Source organism: Scyliorhinus torazame, chromosome 8 (assembly GCF_047496885.1).
Source record: "Scyliorhinus torazame isolate Kashiwa2021f chromosome 8, sScyTor2.1, whole genome shotgun sequence".
In the NCBI taxonomy this organism is placed as follows: domain Eukaryota; kingdom Metazoa; phylum Chordata; class Chondrichthyes; order Carcharhiniformes; family Scyliorhinidae; genus Scyliorhinus; species Scyliorhinus torazame.
This window is the reverse complement of record NC_092714.1, coordinates 109642260-109658440: the sequence shown is the minus strand read 5'-3', so window position 1 is coordinate 109658440 and position 16181 is coordinate 109642260. Positions and strand designations below refer to the sequence as shown.

At 41.7% G+C, this 16181-nt stretch overlaps 1 protein-coding gene across 9 annotated transcripts in view; it reads right to left on the bottom strand.

Moving 5' to 3' along the window:
- The window catches only part of LOC140428034 (rho guanine nucleotide exchange factor TIAM1-like), a 473602-nt gene that overhangs the window by 96633 nt on the left and 360788 nt on the right, over nt 1-16181 (bottom strand). Inside the window, exon 1 of one of the 9 annotated variants that reach the window (XM_072514014.1) lies at nt 6113-6607. The exons of the other annotated variants lie outside the window; for them this stretch is intronic. Within the exon in view, the coding sequence (XP_072370115.1) occupies nt 6113-6262 (150 nt within the window). The 5' untranslated portion in view covers nt 6263-6607. Of the gene's footprint in view, nt 1-6112; nt 6608-16181 lie in introns of those variants that run through there. 9 annotated transcript variants of the gene reach the window in all.

The window sequence follows — 16181 nt, the reverse complement described above, 5'->3', positions numbered from 1 at the left end:
GCTGACACCTAGATATGGGTCACATATTCTTTTCCATCACTGTGTGGGCAGGACTGCACTCAGTCCCACATTAACCATTGTGGGCAGCACGGTAGCATTGTGGATAGCACAATTGCTTTACAGCTCCAGGGTCCCAGGTTCAATTCCTGACTTGGGTCACTGTCTGTGCGGAGTCTGCACATCCTCCCCGTGTGTGCGTGGGTTTCCTCCGGGTGCTCCGGTTTCCTCCCACAGTCCAAAGATGCGCCGGTTAGGTGGATTGGCCATGATAAATTGCCCTTAGTGTCCAAAATTGCCCTTAGTGTTGGGTGGGGTTACTGAGTTATGGGGCTAGGGTGAAGCTGTGGACCTTGGGTAGGGTGCTCTTTCCAAGAGCCGGTGCAGACTCGATGGGCCGAATGGCCTCCTTCTTCACTGTAAATTCTATGATCTATGATCCCGAGATGTGCCAGACGCTTTTACACTACTCACCCAGCATGCTGTCGTCTCTGTCCATTTCATTATGACTGCCAGACCTTATAAGATGGTTATGTTTAAAACTGTTTACTTTAATTCAATGTAAAATTGAGTAGTGGAGAGAGGCACATGGCCATATACGAAGTCTGCCCAGAGGTATGCCCATGTGATCTGGGGACAGGTGCCCTGGTTGAAACCTATTGAAGATTAAAGACCCACATTAGGCAGTGCTATGCCAGGCAGACGAAAATGACTGGGTTATGGAGAGCTGAACCCATGTTTGGGGAAACAAGGTCTGTGTAGAGTTAAAAACTATGGGATCATCATAGGGTATTTCCAAGGGGAAAGTCATTTGATTATGCTCAACGGTTGACTGTTTTATTTTGGTCGAGACATGCATGTATTAAGTTAGCCAAACATTTTCAGATGTTCAGGGAAATGGAAAGTGGTCCACAGGATAGAAAATCTAAAAGGACGATACAAATGTATTTATTCAAGGGATGTAGGCATAACAGGTAAATACCGGAATTTGTTGCCCAATCGCCAACTGTCCTCGAGAAGCCAATTGTAAACCAGCTTCATGGATGAGATTTTAGTGGTTTGCTGGACCATTTCAGAGGGTGGTTAAAAATTAAGAATTAACCACATTGCTGTGGGTTTGGAGCCACAAAAAAGCTAGTCCAGGTAAAGATGGCGGCTTTTCTTCCCTGAAGGACATTGGTGAACCACATGGGTTTTTAGGACAATCAGTAGTTTCAAGGTCATCATTTCTGAAACTAGCTTTTTATTTTAGATTTTATTTAATTAATCAAATTTAAATTCCCCAGTTGGTAGGATTTGAACTCATGTCTCTGATAATTAGTTCAGGCATCTGGATTACTAGTCCAGTTATGTAACGACTATGTTACCACATCCCTATACTTAACAAATATTTATTTATTTTTCAGCAGCATTTTAATTTCATTTATATGACTTGTATGACATCTTTCTCTATTTAGGATTCTGTCTGCCTTTAACTAAAGAGGAGCCTACAAGAGCTAATGATTATTACAGATGCAAAAGGAGGAGGTCTGACTCTGTTTTAAGTTTTCTGGTTCTCTTCACACACACATTATCAATTTTAATCCCTTACTATATGCAGCAAGATGGAAGATCAGGTACACCTGGAAATTTTTCTGAAGTTGAGACCAGTGTCATAGCTGTGCTGAAACAACTTGCAGGGAAGCAAGTTCTTTAGCTTTACTGTTATTAGGGCTCAAAGTCTTCTTTGTGCTCAATGCAATCAGACGTTATTTAGTGCCATATAGAATAAACCAAACATGCTGGGCAAGAGCATCAATTACAGGGGGATTCTCAGGGGGAGGATGAGTAAGACCTAGCCTGAAGATTTGGCTGCAGATGCATGCAAATACACTTGTGATAGGCTATTCCACGTAGTATGTACTCATGGAGCCTATTCCTCCAGTTCACCATCTCCCACTAGATGTGGTAGGACTACAAAGCTTTGCTTGAATCACTTTGTTATGGGGTCTGCTTCGCTCTATCTTTGGAATGTTGGTTTTGGTTTCAGGAATGCCATTCTATATTCTGTTTTGAAACAAGAATAGACTCACAGCTTGATGATAATGGCAGAAAGATGGTGTGCTGGGTTGTGAGCTTCAGGTTGTGGAATCACACAGTTCTGCTTCTCAAGAGGAAGAGTGCCTAATTGGATGCAGTTTTCGACTGCAGGTTCTGTCCTTACCCTGTTGCACTTAGGATGGTGCGATTGCCATGTGACATGGTGGAATATGTTTCTCACTGTGGAGATGGGACTAATTTCTCATAAGAAGTACTGGTTGCTGCTATCAATGCAACCCTGGTTCTTGTAACAGGTTAGTTCACCACCCATGCTACATTTCGTATACCTCATTATCATCAGTGCATCAAGTAATGTTCAACATGGAACAGGATTATTCAGTTGAAGAGAGGAGGAAGGTGGTTGGGGGGGGGGGGGGGGGGAGTGGAATAGGTAGTGATGAGGTGCCTTTCCCTTTTAGAGATTTTGAAATTCATTTCTTAATTTACAGTATAAACTTAAATTAGGATACAGAAAGACGCCCTGGCCTATTTTGTTGCCAGATAGGCAAAGTGAGCCCAGGCAATGAAAGCTTTCAGAAGGCCAATTAATTTCTCTAGGTGAACCTTATTACCATATGTGTGGCAAACGACATACATATTTGGAACAGATCACCAATTTAGGGGGATAGAGAGGAGAAGAAATCCGGTGGTTCATCTGCAGAGCCAATCCGGTTGCGTTAACTTTACATGAGTGTGGAGAGACACAATCCCAGGTAAGGGCCAGAGGAGGTCACAGATCTGGCACGTTGATTTTTGTGGGGCCAGGAGGAATACTAATTAGTACATTAATGTATGGAGTTTTCCCCACTGGTACATGAAAATTGCACCAGGGCTCATTTAAAAACACATTAACTTTATTTGTATTTTAGAATGGCAGAAAGTGGAATGGCATCAGGAACATGCAGAAAATTGGCTCCACTGTATGTCGCTCTCTCTCTCATTCTCTGAGAATTGTCAGTAATTGGAATATTTTCATTTTTTTTGTCAACAAAATATGCTTGTACGTTAGGATACTAGGTGCATAAAAAGGCCTTCCTAAGAGAATACTTGAGGGCAATCTGTGTACCATTTTAGAAAGTTCTCGGTTTTCCCACTGCCCCACTACATGTATCTGTTATGACCTCTTCACTCATTTTTTCCTTTTTCCACTGTTGTGATGCCAGCTTTAATCAGTTAGCAATGATGTATTTTCTGTTAAAAGTCAGGGTGTAGGAATCTAGGGACAAAAACACTGAATAACTCCCTGACAAGTTTAAACAAGCAAAAACATGAGTAAAGCAGGATCAATGCATTCATAGGTTGTTTTCTGTGATTGGGAGGAACAATTTTAGGGGCATGAACCAAAGATTGCATTTGATCCAATAATGCTGACACATAAAACCATGACATTCTATCACGCAGTTTGCACACGTTAACTAATATATAAGGCAAAATTAACTCTTACAAAGTCAAGTTACCATTTCGGCATTTACAGTGTAACACTGGAGGTTTATGAAGGGTAACTGGAAATTGTACACTAATTATGACTATTAAACATTCATTAAACATTAATATCGCAACATTACAGAGTTCTTCTTTACTGATAAACAGACATCAAAATTCATAAATAAATAGCAGTAAAAGAGCCAAGAATGACACAAATTGAAGTGTGGAACAATCGAAATATCAAAATCAAAATAAAAGGGAAAAGACAAACGTGAGCAGAAAATTCAATTACCAACACAATCCAAGTAGGGGAGAAAAAAACAAAATAAAAATGGTTTTGCATTTTGGTGAATGGCCTCTTTTTAATATAAAGGTGAATTGCTTTATTCTCTCCAACAGGTATTGTAACCTAGCAACATTATTCAGATGCATGCTTCAGCTGCAGAAAATAACTGGCATTTTGTGACCTTTTTTACTTAAATTTCCCACACATCCAACAATTTTCTGTTAAAGTGGAGCAAGCAACCTATTTAATGTTAGTCAGGATTGTTAATGATTATTCATTCTAGGGGTACAGGTATTACTGACAATCTACATGCTCAAGGTTTGACAGTTATGTGCTCAGCCCAACCATCTTCAGAAGATCATCAATGACCTTCATTTCGAAGGTCAGGAGTGAGTATGTTAGTGGATACATTTGCAGATGATTGCACAATGACAAACACCATTCATGACTCCTCAGATATTGAAGCAGTCCATATGGAGCAAAAACTGAACAATAGTCTTGGGCTGATAAGTGGCAAGTAACACAAGTGCCAGGCAATGACCATCTCCAACAAGAGAGAATTTAACCATCTGTCCATGACATTCAATGGCATTATCATTGCTGACTCCACAACCATCAACATCCTGGGCGGGTTATCATTGACCAGAAGCTGAACAACAGCCACATAAATATTGTAGCTATAAGGGCAGGCCAGAGGCTGAGAATTCTGCAGACCGGAACTCACCTTCTGAATCTCCAAAGCCTGTCCACCACCTGGAAGGCACAACTCAGGATTTGATGGAATGCTCACCACTTGCCTGAATGAGTGCAACTTCAACAACACTCAAGAAACTCAACACCATCCAGGGTGAAGCTGGCTGCTTTACTGGCACCCCATTCTCACAAAAAAATGTTCACTCTCTCCGCCACTGATGCACAATGTCAGCAATGTGTACCATTGACAAATGCACTGCAGCAACACACCAAGGCTCCTTCAACAACACCTTCCAAACCCACAGCATCCACCGCCTAAAAGGACAAAAGCAGCAGATGAATGGGAACGCCACCACCTACAAGATCCCCTCCAAGTCACACACCATCCTGACTTGGAACTATACTGCCATTCCTACACTGTCGCTGCATCAAAGTCCTGGAACTTCCTTCCTAACAGCATTGTGGGTGTTCACACAACACTATCCAGTCTCATCCCACCTTTTGGTTCCTGGTCCTTAGCCATGTTGGTCACAAAACAAAGGGTTTCTGCTTCTACTACTCCTTCTGGCAGAGACTTCCAGACTCACTTGTGTGGAACAAAAACCTCAACTCCCCTCTAACCCATCTACCAATTATTTGAATTATTGACATCACTTCCAAATGAAACAGGTCTTTGCTCTCCACTCTATCTAGATTTCTCAATTTTATTCAGTTCAATGAAATCTCCCCTCAGCCTCCGATATTCCAAACAAAACATCCTCATCCTATCTAATTTTCCCTCATAGCTAGAATTCTTTCTCTCAGAACAAGAGGAACCAGTTTAGTTTGTAGAACAATTTAACAGCTTCATGGTAACTTTTTATTTCCAAATTTTCTTTTTTAAGTTCCAATTTAATTAAAATTTTCAAAACTCCATGGTGGGATTTGACTCCTGCTTGTGGATTATTAATCCAGCAAATTTACCTTTACACTACCATATCTTAATGATAAGAGGTGTACAATAGTTTTTTCAACCCTTCACATCCTTGCACTTAGTAGTCTGGTTGAGATTAGGCATTCACCACGGGAAGAATTACAGATACAAAACCACATTCTACAAATCTCTGCACTGTTGCATTGCATTGCATTGCCATATAGACCAACATATAGTTATCAAATTGTGGTTAATTTTAACATAAATCTGTCCCAAACATCAAAATTGTTTCCTTATTAGCTATCCAGATTGTTCAAAGGCACCATATCAAATCGCAAATAATATATGCACGATTGTTCCATAAATCAGCCATTTTATAACAAATAATGATAATGTCAAAGTTGAATTATATTTACACAAAACAATAAAAGGTAATAGAAACCTTGTTTGTAAAATAGACTGCTCAGGTTTTTTTCTAATAGCTAGTATAACTGTTACACTCAAGTATAAAAAAATACTCAAAGGATTTTAGGATGTGTCTGCCAATTTGTTATTTATACTGCATAGAAGCTTCTGCAGTCAAAATGCTAATGTAGCAAAAACTATTTTTTTTAAACCCTCAACTGTAGATGTTACTGAAAATCATAGACAACATTTTAAAAATTATATACGGATTGATTACTCAATAATACTTAGACAAACAATAATCAGATTCTCACCAAGTAAAGCATTTCGTAAATCGAGTCACAGGATCCTTTGATGTCCTGGTCTTTGGCCTTGTGTTTTACTCTCCAGAAGACTGACATTGTGAAAAGAAACCCTTTACCTAACAAATAAATCTGCCTTGTTATTTTATCATCAATTTTCATCAGCTGGAATCTTAAAATGTGGCAGAAGGCTCATCAATCGCAATAGTTTTTGTTTTTCCTTCATTTTTAAAATAGTTCAAATGTACAAGACGCTGTGCTTCCTGTTCTTTCTATGCTATGCAGAGCTGCAGTACAAAGAATCAGTTCAGAATGGAGCAAATGCTGTAATCCTATTCTAACTACCTCAACCCTAAATCTCAATGTTTATCTGAACTAGGATTCCAGTATCTGTTACAGCATGTCCAGCAATGAAGAGTAGTTCCTGTCAACAGAAGTGTTCTCATCGAACAGCAGCAAAAAGAACTAGCAGGAACATGAAAGACAGCCTGCCGTAGCTGACATCGGAATGTCAGTCTGCTTCCTAGGGCGCTGGTTCATCCAATTGGTTTAGTCCCCTACTGGAATACTAATACTCAATTGTGTAGAGCTGCACTGAACTGCACAAAACTATCAAACACTGCAAAAAGAAAATTACCGGAAATGTCATCTATGGCTCTATGCGGTTGAATGGGTTGCATGTAAAAGGATGCCAATGTTTACAGCCCTGTAAAAGAAAGGCTCTTCTTTGAAGCTGAGTTTTAGCTCTCTGGACAGTATCACAGAGGAATTCTTATGTTTTTTCTTTGCCTTTTTTCATTCAGATCTGCAAATAATTATTCACACTATATAAAGCCAATTCAATTCAAAACTGCGATAACGATTCTGCAGGAATAATTATTCATCATCAATTTTCCTTTTTAATTTCTTTGAATTCAACGACAGCACTCATCACTTCAGAAGCAACCAGCAAAGAATCCTGAACAGATGGCATTTTCCCAAAATACTAAACAGAGGCACAGCTGTCTGATCTGAACATCATCCACATTTTTCCCATTAAGACACACTTGAATAATACTGTCAACTCAAACAAAGTAATCAAGTTATGCAATGCAGTGAAGTACTAAAATCTGTAAACATTACAGCAACTGACAAAGATTAAGTGTGACAAGTTTAGCAAAACCTGCAGTTCTAACTATAAGTCAGAAATTCACAAAGGTTTCAAAACAAAGTCATTTTTCACATACTTAATTTTACTTTAAAGTTAATCACTCGTTGAATATAAAGAAATACAAAGTAACTATTTTTCAAAGTTCAGAAAAAAAAATCAAAGAAACAACTGGAGAACTGTGAGCTATCTAAACAGCTGGATCAGATTCTAATCAATTCTCAGTAAAGATCTAAAAGGTTATTACAGATATTCTTAGAGAACCTTTGTGGAAGAGCTTAAAAGATGTTACATGATTTTTCTAAACTAATAAGTATATCTCCTTGGCCTACCTGTTTGTAACATCAGTTTCAAAATCTGTTTTATCTCAGAAAGGGCCTCAAATTTCAGCTATTTTTCATTTATCTGAAATACTAAGCATTGTTTTATGAAAGTTACTGCTGTTACAATCCTGAAAGCTTCTATATAATTAAAGGGTGGGGTATACAAGTTTAAACTTGTATTTCACACACTTGAAGTTCAACATCATAAAGAACTTGAGAGACAGTGATGCAGAGGGAGCTTTCAAATTGCACATCATACTTATTTTAAACAGTGGGCGGGATTTTCTGGTGGGCGAGCCATGCAAATTGCCATTGATTTCGGCGGGACCAGAAGATGCTGCTGCGGGCAATGGCAAGTCACCTCTGCCAGGGGAAAACCCACCCAAGGGGGGCTGGAAAATTCCGGCTAGTAGCTATTTAAGCATAAACGACGCCAATGTATTTTTTTCCTTTTCCATATGCCAATTTTAAAAATATGAGTAAACAAATAGTAACAATGAAGTTTTGAACTGCACAGATTTTGCACACTTCTGTATCATACCTGACAATTCTATAAATCAATCTGCTGTATGATAATTTTGCTAGCACAACACTTTCATGGGAAACAGCTTCAGATACTCAAAATGCCGATTAGTTAGTGTTCACTTCATTACCTGAAACACCTCAAAATCTGTTAATATTGAACCGTAGTAATTGCAAATATTCTCACTCATGCAAGTTCTTTCCTTGTTTTCTATCTTAAGAGATAATTATAAACTTGCAAACTGCTCTCCTACTCCAAATGAACAAGTCCGTTTACTTGGGCAGTTGCATTCAAGGAACTACTGCCTTAGTTATGGAGCATTATTTTCAGTTCTGGCACTGCCCCCGAAAAAAATATACCGATCATAGACTGTGTAAGTGACAGATTTACAAGAATACCGGGTTTCAAGGGTTAAATTGAGGGCGGGTTGCATAAACTTGGGTTATATTCCCTCAGGTTTAGACGATTGAGGAGCTCAACACGAATAAAGGACTTGACAAAGTAGATTCAGAGGAGCGATTTCCTCTGGTAAGGAAGCCAAGGAGCTGGTTTAGCACTGTGGGCTAAATAGCCGGCTTGTAAAGCAGACCAAGGCCAGCAGCGCGGGTTCAATTCCCGTACCAGCCTCCCCAAACAGGCACCGGAATGTGGTGACTAGGGGCTTTTCACACTAACTTCATTTGAAGCCTACTTGTGACAATAAGCGATTTTCATTAATTTCACGAGCAATGGGAAACAATCTTAAAATCAGAGCTAGAACAAGGTTTTCCAAACTATGGGCCAGGACCCCATTGGAGTATCAGAAGTCATATTTGGAGTCACAAGCTCCCACCTCCTCGGTGCAGTAATAGCAACTCTGAAGAGCAGTTGACACAATCTGAAGGCACTGCCAGGGTGAACCTGAACTAAAATTCTAACAGTTTGTAGCGGACCTTGAACCCAAGGTGCACTTTCATTTCAGAAAAAATCTTAGCAGCAAGTTTGAGTGGGTCCAGGATGCTTGTATGTTGACTTAGCGCAGCTAGAGGCTGACAGGTATAATCCAGTCGCTTCCTGAATGAGGGTAAAGGCAGGAAGTCAAGTGGCTGAGCTGGGAAGGTAAGTGGCAGCTGCAAACTTGAAGGTACTTCTGTTCCTGTCTGTACAAGTACAAGTTCCCTATTCCAGGTTGGTGACTATGCTTCTCAGACCAGCGTCTTGACAAAATTAGGGGAAGGGGCGAGGGGCTGATGAGTGAGTGAGTCGAGGGAGGGGAGGCAATAGGTTTTTTGGGAAGAGGGGCTAGGTGTTGTGTGTGTGTGTGTGGGGGGGGGGGGGAGGGGGGGGAAGAGCATTGATAAGAGGGGCTAATAAATGTGTGGCAGGGGGGAGGAAGGGTTGGGATGAAGGTTGTGGCGTAAGTGAGTGGGGGAGAAGGGCGTTGGGAAGAGGGAAATATGTGTGTGGTTGGGGGAGAAGGGCTGAGTACATATAAGATCATAACACACAGGAGCAGAATTAGGCCATTCGGCCCATCACATCTGCTCTGCCATTCGATCATGGCTGATATGTTCCTTATCCCCATTCTCCTGCCCTTTTCACATAACCCCTGATTCCCTTATTAATCAATGTGCACAGGTATGGCGGTAGAGGGGACTCACTGAGTTTTTTGTAGCCGTGAATATGGAGAGGTTGGCTGAAACCTACTTGGTCATAAAATAATAACCTTTTTCACAATGTTCTTTAATAGATTGTGGAAAGATTGTTAGAAAGGTTTTTCCTCTGTCCCCAATACAAGAAGATTGTAATAGCATAGAAGACGTAAAAACAATATAAACTTATCCAGAGTTTGGCTTGGCAATATAGATGTATAATTATTTACTTTAGTGTTCCCAACATATTAAAGGTAAAAGCAAAATACACCTGACAGTCTTCCAGGCCAAACAGTCTTAAGCTACTGCTTCTATTTTTTAAGGGGAAGCAGATGTTGGGAATGATTGTGCCACTGTCATTTACACATCCTCTGGCTCCCTCTTTTGTTTCTTCCTCCAGTTCTGATGAAAAGTCATCAATAGAAAACATTAACTCTTTTCTCACTCTGCTGGTGCTGCCTGACCTGCTGACTATTACAAGTATTTTTTTTGTTTTTATTGGGAAATGAATATGAAAACAAAACCTGCAAGGGATATCAAAATTTATAATAAAATTGTGCCTGCCATTGGACTCTGAAGGGTGCTGCACATGGGTTTCATATGTCCGCCTATTTGCAATCCACTTGCTTCAGACTTTAATGTAAAATGGGTGTAAGCAGCTAAACTACCTAGAAACCTTTGTGCAGCTTTAAAAAACACAATTCAGCCTGCACTTATAGGCTACAAATTGGGGACAAACAGGCAACAGCATTGGGCTCTTTCATTCACTCTTGTCATTTCAAAGCACGGTGTTTCTTGCCCCAAGACAGATTTTACAGACACTACCTGGCTTCAGAGGCAGCATAGCATAACAACAAATAAAGAGAAGGCGGACACAGAACTTCACTTCTCGACTTCCGAGATCTCCTTGAGGAAATCAAAAACAGCATGAACAGACTCTTAGGTTTGGGGGCCACTCAGCCACACAGAACTGTAGCTCGTGTCATTTCAAGCGATGGGCACGGAGTGGCAACTTCCGCAACCCCAAGTCTTCAGAATACTACTGCACAAAGCTCAATGACTTCATCAGGGCTGGCAAGGTACTACCTGGTAGGCCATGCCCTCCTTGAATGGTACCTTCCTATGCTCCTTCTCCTCCATGATGACATCACGTCACCATGCTCATCACATGGCAACTGCTGCACTTCAAATATATCAGTATAAGTTAGCCAGAGAGAAATAGCAACGGAAACCAAGGAAACAGTTGTCATGCCACTGGCTCTCACTCTGCTATGTGCAAACAAGGCCCTGGGTTTTTCCGAATTCACTTTTAGCTGGCTTAACTTAATTCCCAAAATAATGACAGCTTGTTAAATTTGTGCTAGAGCACTACAATGAGCCATTACTACCCACACTATTCATTGTCTGCACATCTGTTTTGGGGTGGGGAGGGAGGTAGGAAATTGTGCATCTCTGCAGCCCCTTAAAGGTAGCAAGTTTCTCTTAAAGGAGAGACACATACTCTGCCTGACTTAAAAGGTTCTGCTAAGTGAATATGAGAGGCAACTATAAGTTAAATTAAGAATCAGAACCACAAAGTTAATAATCTCTGGATTGTTACTTGTGCATTCAACAAATTGGCATCGGGTAAATAAAATCAGAGGGTTGAATGCATGAATCAAAGATTAGTATGGGAGAAATGCTTTGATCCATGGGGCAATGGCACCAGGAATACGAAAAGAGGATGTTGTACCATTGGACAGCCTTGGGACCAGCATCATGGTGAATTGTATAACTAGGGCTGGAGAGAGGATTTTAAACTTAATCCTCATTGGGGGCAATGTTTACATGAAGGGAAGTTTAGAACGTAAATGAGAATGCACAAAGCAGTAGTGCATGGTAACAATACAAGTTATGATAACCAGTGTGGTACAGGAAGAGGCAGAGCACACAAGGATGCACTGGCTAACAGGGTCAGATATGGACAAATGGTAAATAGACATAACTGAGGCACCTTATCTGAATACACTCAGTATTTGTGAAAAGGTGAATGAATTGACATTTCGTGTAAAAATGAAGGAAAGGAAAAAGAGGTTGAGGTAGCACTGTTAATAAAGGATGAGACTGTTCCAGTGGTGAAAAGTGATCTTGGCTTGGAAGACCAAGATGTAGCATCAGCTTGTGTGAAGATAAGGAACGGCAACAGAACGTTGTCACTTATAGGAGTACTTTTTAGCCCCCCCCCAGTAACTACACTGCAGGACAGAATATACATCAAGAAAAAATGGGGGCATGTAAAAAAAAAACTGCAATAATCATGGGCAATTTTAATCTTCATAGACATTAGATAAATCAAATCAGCAACGGTAGCCTTCAGCATGAGTTCACAGTCTTTGTGGGAGTTTCTTAGTTTCTGCTGCCAACTGCCCCCAACCGGCGTGGCGTGAATCCCGCCCGAAGAACGGCGCCGGAGAATACGGGCAGCCGGCATTGGGGCGATGGGGCGAGACTCGCGCCGCCCGCCGGGGATTCTCCCACCTGGCAGGAGGGTCAGAGAATCTCGCCCATCATGTCAGTCTTCAGGTAGAAGATATGAAATGCACTCCAAGAATAGTAAAAAGTCAAGCGGAAAAGGGAGAGAAAAACATAATACAATTGCTATCACTAGAGAAAAAGTACTTGGTAAACTAATGGGACATGGCAGCCTGCATTCTAGGTTCATAAAATGAAGTGACTGCAGGATATGTGGGGAAAAAGCAAGTTGTGAGGAGGACAGTGAGTCTGTAGATGAAGTATAATGTAGAAAATGGAAGGTTGTCAACTTTGGCGTGAATAGAAAAACAGAATATTATTCAAGTGGAGACAGACTATGGAATGTAGTGCTGCAGAGAGATCTGGATGTCCTCATACATCAATCATAAAACGTTAGCATGCAGATACAGCAAGTAATTCGTAAGGCCAATGGAACTTCGGCCTTTATTACAAGTGGATGGAGTATAAAAGTAGGACTAAAATAAAAGCAAATTACTTGAGATCTGAAATACAAAATGTGTGCTGGGAAAACTCAATGGGTCTGGCAGCATCTGTGGAGAGAGAAATAGGGTGAGTCCAATATTACTTCTTCGGAACTGAAGAGATAGAAATGTGATGGGTTTTATGCTGTTTCTTTTTTAAAAAGGGGTAGGAGCAGGAGGAGCAAAATGTCAAGGATACATTAGAGGGCAGGGGAGATTAAATGACAAATATGCTCCGGTTTCCTCCCACAGTCCAAAGATGTGTGGATTAGGTGGATTGGCCATGTTAAATTGCCACTTAGTGTCCAAAGGATTAGGTGGGGTTACTGGATTATGGGGATAGGGTGGGGTGTGGACTTAGGTAGAGTGCTCTTTCAGAGGGGCTGTGCAGACTCGATGGGCCGAATGGCCTCCTTCTGCATTGTAGGGGTTCTATGATATGACATGGAATAAAAGGCAAAGGGAGTGGTAATCGGAATTGTAAAAAACCAAGCAGTGATACAAAGTTAATAGCACAATAAAGGTTATCACTGTCTGAAAGCAAAAACATGGAAACAAGATTTAGACTGGCAGATAGGAGAAGAAATATCCAAAATGGATTCAAAGTTCACGGTCTGAAGTGGAACTTAATGTTGAGTCCAGAAGGCTGTAAAGTGCCAAATCAGAAGAGAAGGTTCGAGTCGGTGAGGGAACAAAGAAATTCAGAGCAGGGAAAGCTGATGTCATGTCGAAAGTTCTCAATTAAAAGATCAAGGGTGGGTAAGAGGCCGGAGGGAGTGGTCCAGGTGGAGGGAGAATACTGGAGGTGAATGAAAGAGTCCATTGAGCAGGGCGAGGACTCCGACCCAAATAAGTGAGCATGGAGGCAAAGGAAGAAGAGTTCAATGTCATGTCAAGTCCAAAGTTCATTGAAGTGGTAAATAAGGGGGTAAAAATGAGTCCTTTGCTCAGCACAGGTTGTTCAATGTTAGAGGGGGCAAGGGCAGCACGGTGGTGCAGTGGTTAGCACTGCTGTCTCACCGAGCCGAGGGCCCAGGTTCGATCCCGGCTCTGGGTCATTGTCCGTGTGGAGTTTGCACATTCTCCCCGTGTTTGCATGGATTTCGCCCCCACAACCTAAAAGATGTGCAAGGTAGGTGGATTGAACACTAAATTGCCCTTTAATTGGAAAAAATGATTGGGTACTCTAAATTTATTTTTAAACAAATGTTAGAGAGGGCAAGGTCAGAGGGTATGGTAACTACCTGGTGAGAGGTGGGATTAGAAGAAGGGACAAAGAAGGGATGGGGTCACTGGGAAGGGGAAAGAAGGAAGGATCCGTAGGTACCCCAAGTGCCTTCGGGCAGCACGGTAGCACAGTGGTTAGTACTGTTGCTTCATAGTGCCAGTGGCCTGGGTTTGATTCCCGGCTTGGGTCACTGTCTATGTGGAGTTTGCACGTTCTCCCCGTGTCTATGTGGGTTTCCTCCGGGAGCTCCGGTTTCCTTCCACAGTCCAAAGATGTGCGGGTTGGGTGGATTGGCTATGATAAATTGCCCCGTAGTGTCCAAAGGTTAGGTGGGGTTGCTGGGTTACCGGGATGGGGTGGAGGTATGGGCTTAGATGAGGTGCTCTTTCAGGGGCCGGTGTAAACTCGATGGGACGAATGGCCTCCGTCTGCACTGTAAATTCTATGATTCTAAGTTGCTGGAGTTTGCATTTCACAACACTTGAAAGGAAGATTCTTGTGAAAGAGGGAACCAGGACATCTTTGAGATGGGGTGAGGGGGTGAGTCTATACTGCTGGAGAGAGTTTGAATGTGCACATCTGGCAGCACGAGTGGGTCTCATGATGCAGTGAGGACAGCAGTCCGATGTGCGTTGTACACGCAGAGGAAGTCACATTGGACTCAAAACACTAACTTTGTTTCTCTCTCTGCCAGACCAGCTGAGTTTTTCCAGCATTCCTGCTACTATTTACAGGGTATTGGTGAGACCTCACCCAGGACGTTGCATAGTTTTGGTCTCCTTATTTCAGGAGGGGTATACTTGCCTTGGAGGCAGCTCAGAAAAAATTGACTAGGTTGATTCATGGGATGAAGGGGTTGTCTTATGAAGAAAGGCTGAGCAGGTTGTACTCAAACCAGCCTAGCCTCCTGGACAGATTCAGGCTCCGGGCGTCACTTGAGCCTGAACTAAACCACACGTGATTAAAATTCACACTATCATTTTGAACATTGTTAATTTCTATATCGATTGAGAGGATTGCATTGATCTTATTGAAGCAGATAAAGATTCAGAGATGGCTTAACAGGGTAAATGCTGAGAGAATGTTAGAATGTTTCCCCTCATGGGAAAATCTAAAACCAGGGGCCACAGTTTCAAAATAAGGGGTCTCCAATTTAAAACAGGGATGAGGAGGAATTTCTCCTCTCTGAATGCCATTAATCTTTGGAGTTCACCAACAACACAGCAGTGAAGCTGGGTCATTGAATATATTCAAGGCCGAGTTAAACAGATTTCTGATCGCTTATAGTCACAGATAATGGTTGTGTGTGTGTGTTGGGGGGGGGGGGGGGGGGGGGGGGGGGTAGTGCAGGAGCAAGCAAGCTAGTGGAGTTAAGACCACAATCAAATCAGCCATGATCTTAGTGAAGGCTTAAACAAACTCAGCAGATGTGCTGCTCCAGCTTCCATTTCTTATCTTGAAGAAAGGAAATGTCTCCGAATAAAAAAATGGGTGATTTATTTGCAGATTGTATCTTCCCAGGTTCTATTGCAACTTGGGTCACTGTATGTGCGGAGTCTGCAAGTACTCCCCCGTGTCTGCGTGGGTTTCCTCTGGGTGTTCCGGTTTCCTCCCACAAGTCCCGAAAGACGTGCTTGTTAGGTGAATTGGACATTCTGAATTCTCCTCTGTGTGCCCAAACAAGCACCGGAGTGTGGCCACTAGGGGATTTTCACAGTAACTTCACTGCAGTGTTAATGTAAGCCTACTTGTGACAATAAGAAAGATTATAGATTATTATTATAGAACATGAAGACCATTGCTCCAGCATAGACCAATTACAGAGCTTTATCTACATGACTACTGTGCAGAAGCCCCTCCTGACAGTTCTCAAAAGTTGTCACACAAACTCAGAAAACTATTATATTGGCTGTAGGAGGCTGTTGATAAATTGACAGTTTCTCATCCTTGCAATTTGTTCTTGAGCAGAGTTGGAGGTTGCTAAGGCTCTGTTCCTGTAGAGTAGTCTCAGCTATATAGGAGAGATGACAGCATGCCTGCTCTCATGTCACAAACTCAGCAGTGCCTTTGTTAGTGCCAGAGGTATAAAGCGGGCCAGGCTGCTGTAGCCCATGCCAAGATGCTCCGCTCTGCAACCTTTCAGATCCTTACATCCGATCAAATGCTTATACATTTCAAGGACAAGAGAAACATGTTGAGCATGACAGGCTGTAGTAGTACAATATTTGAATAAATG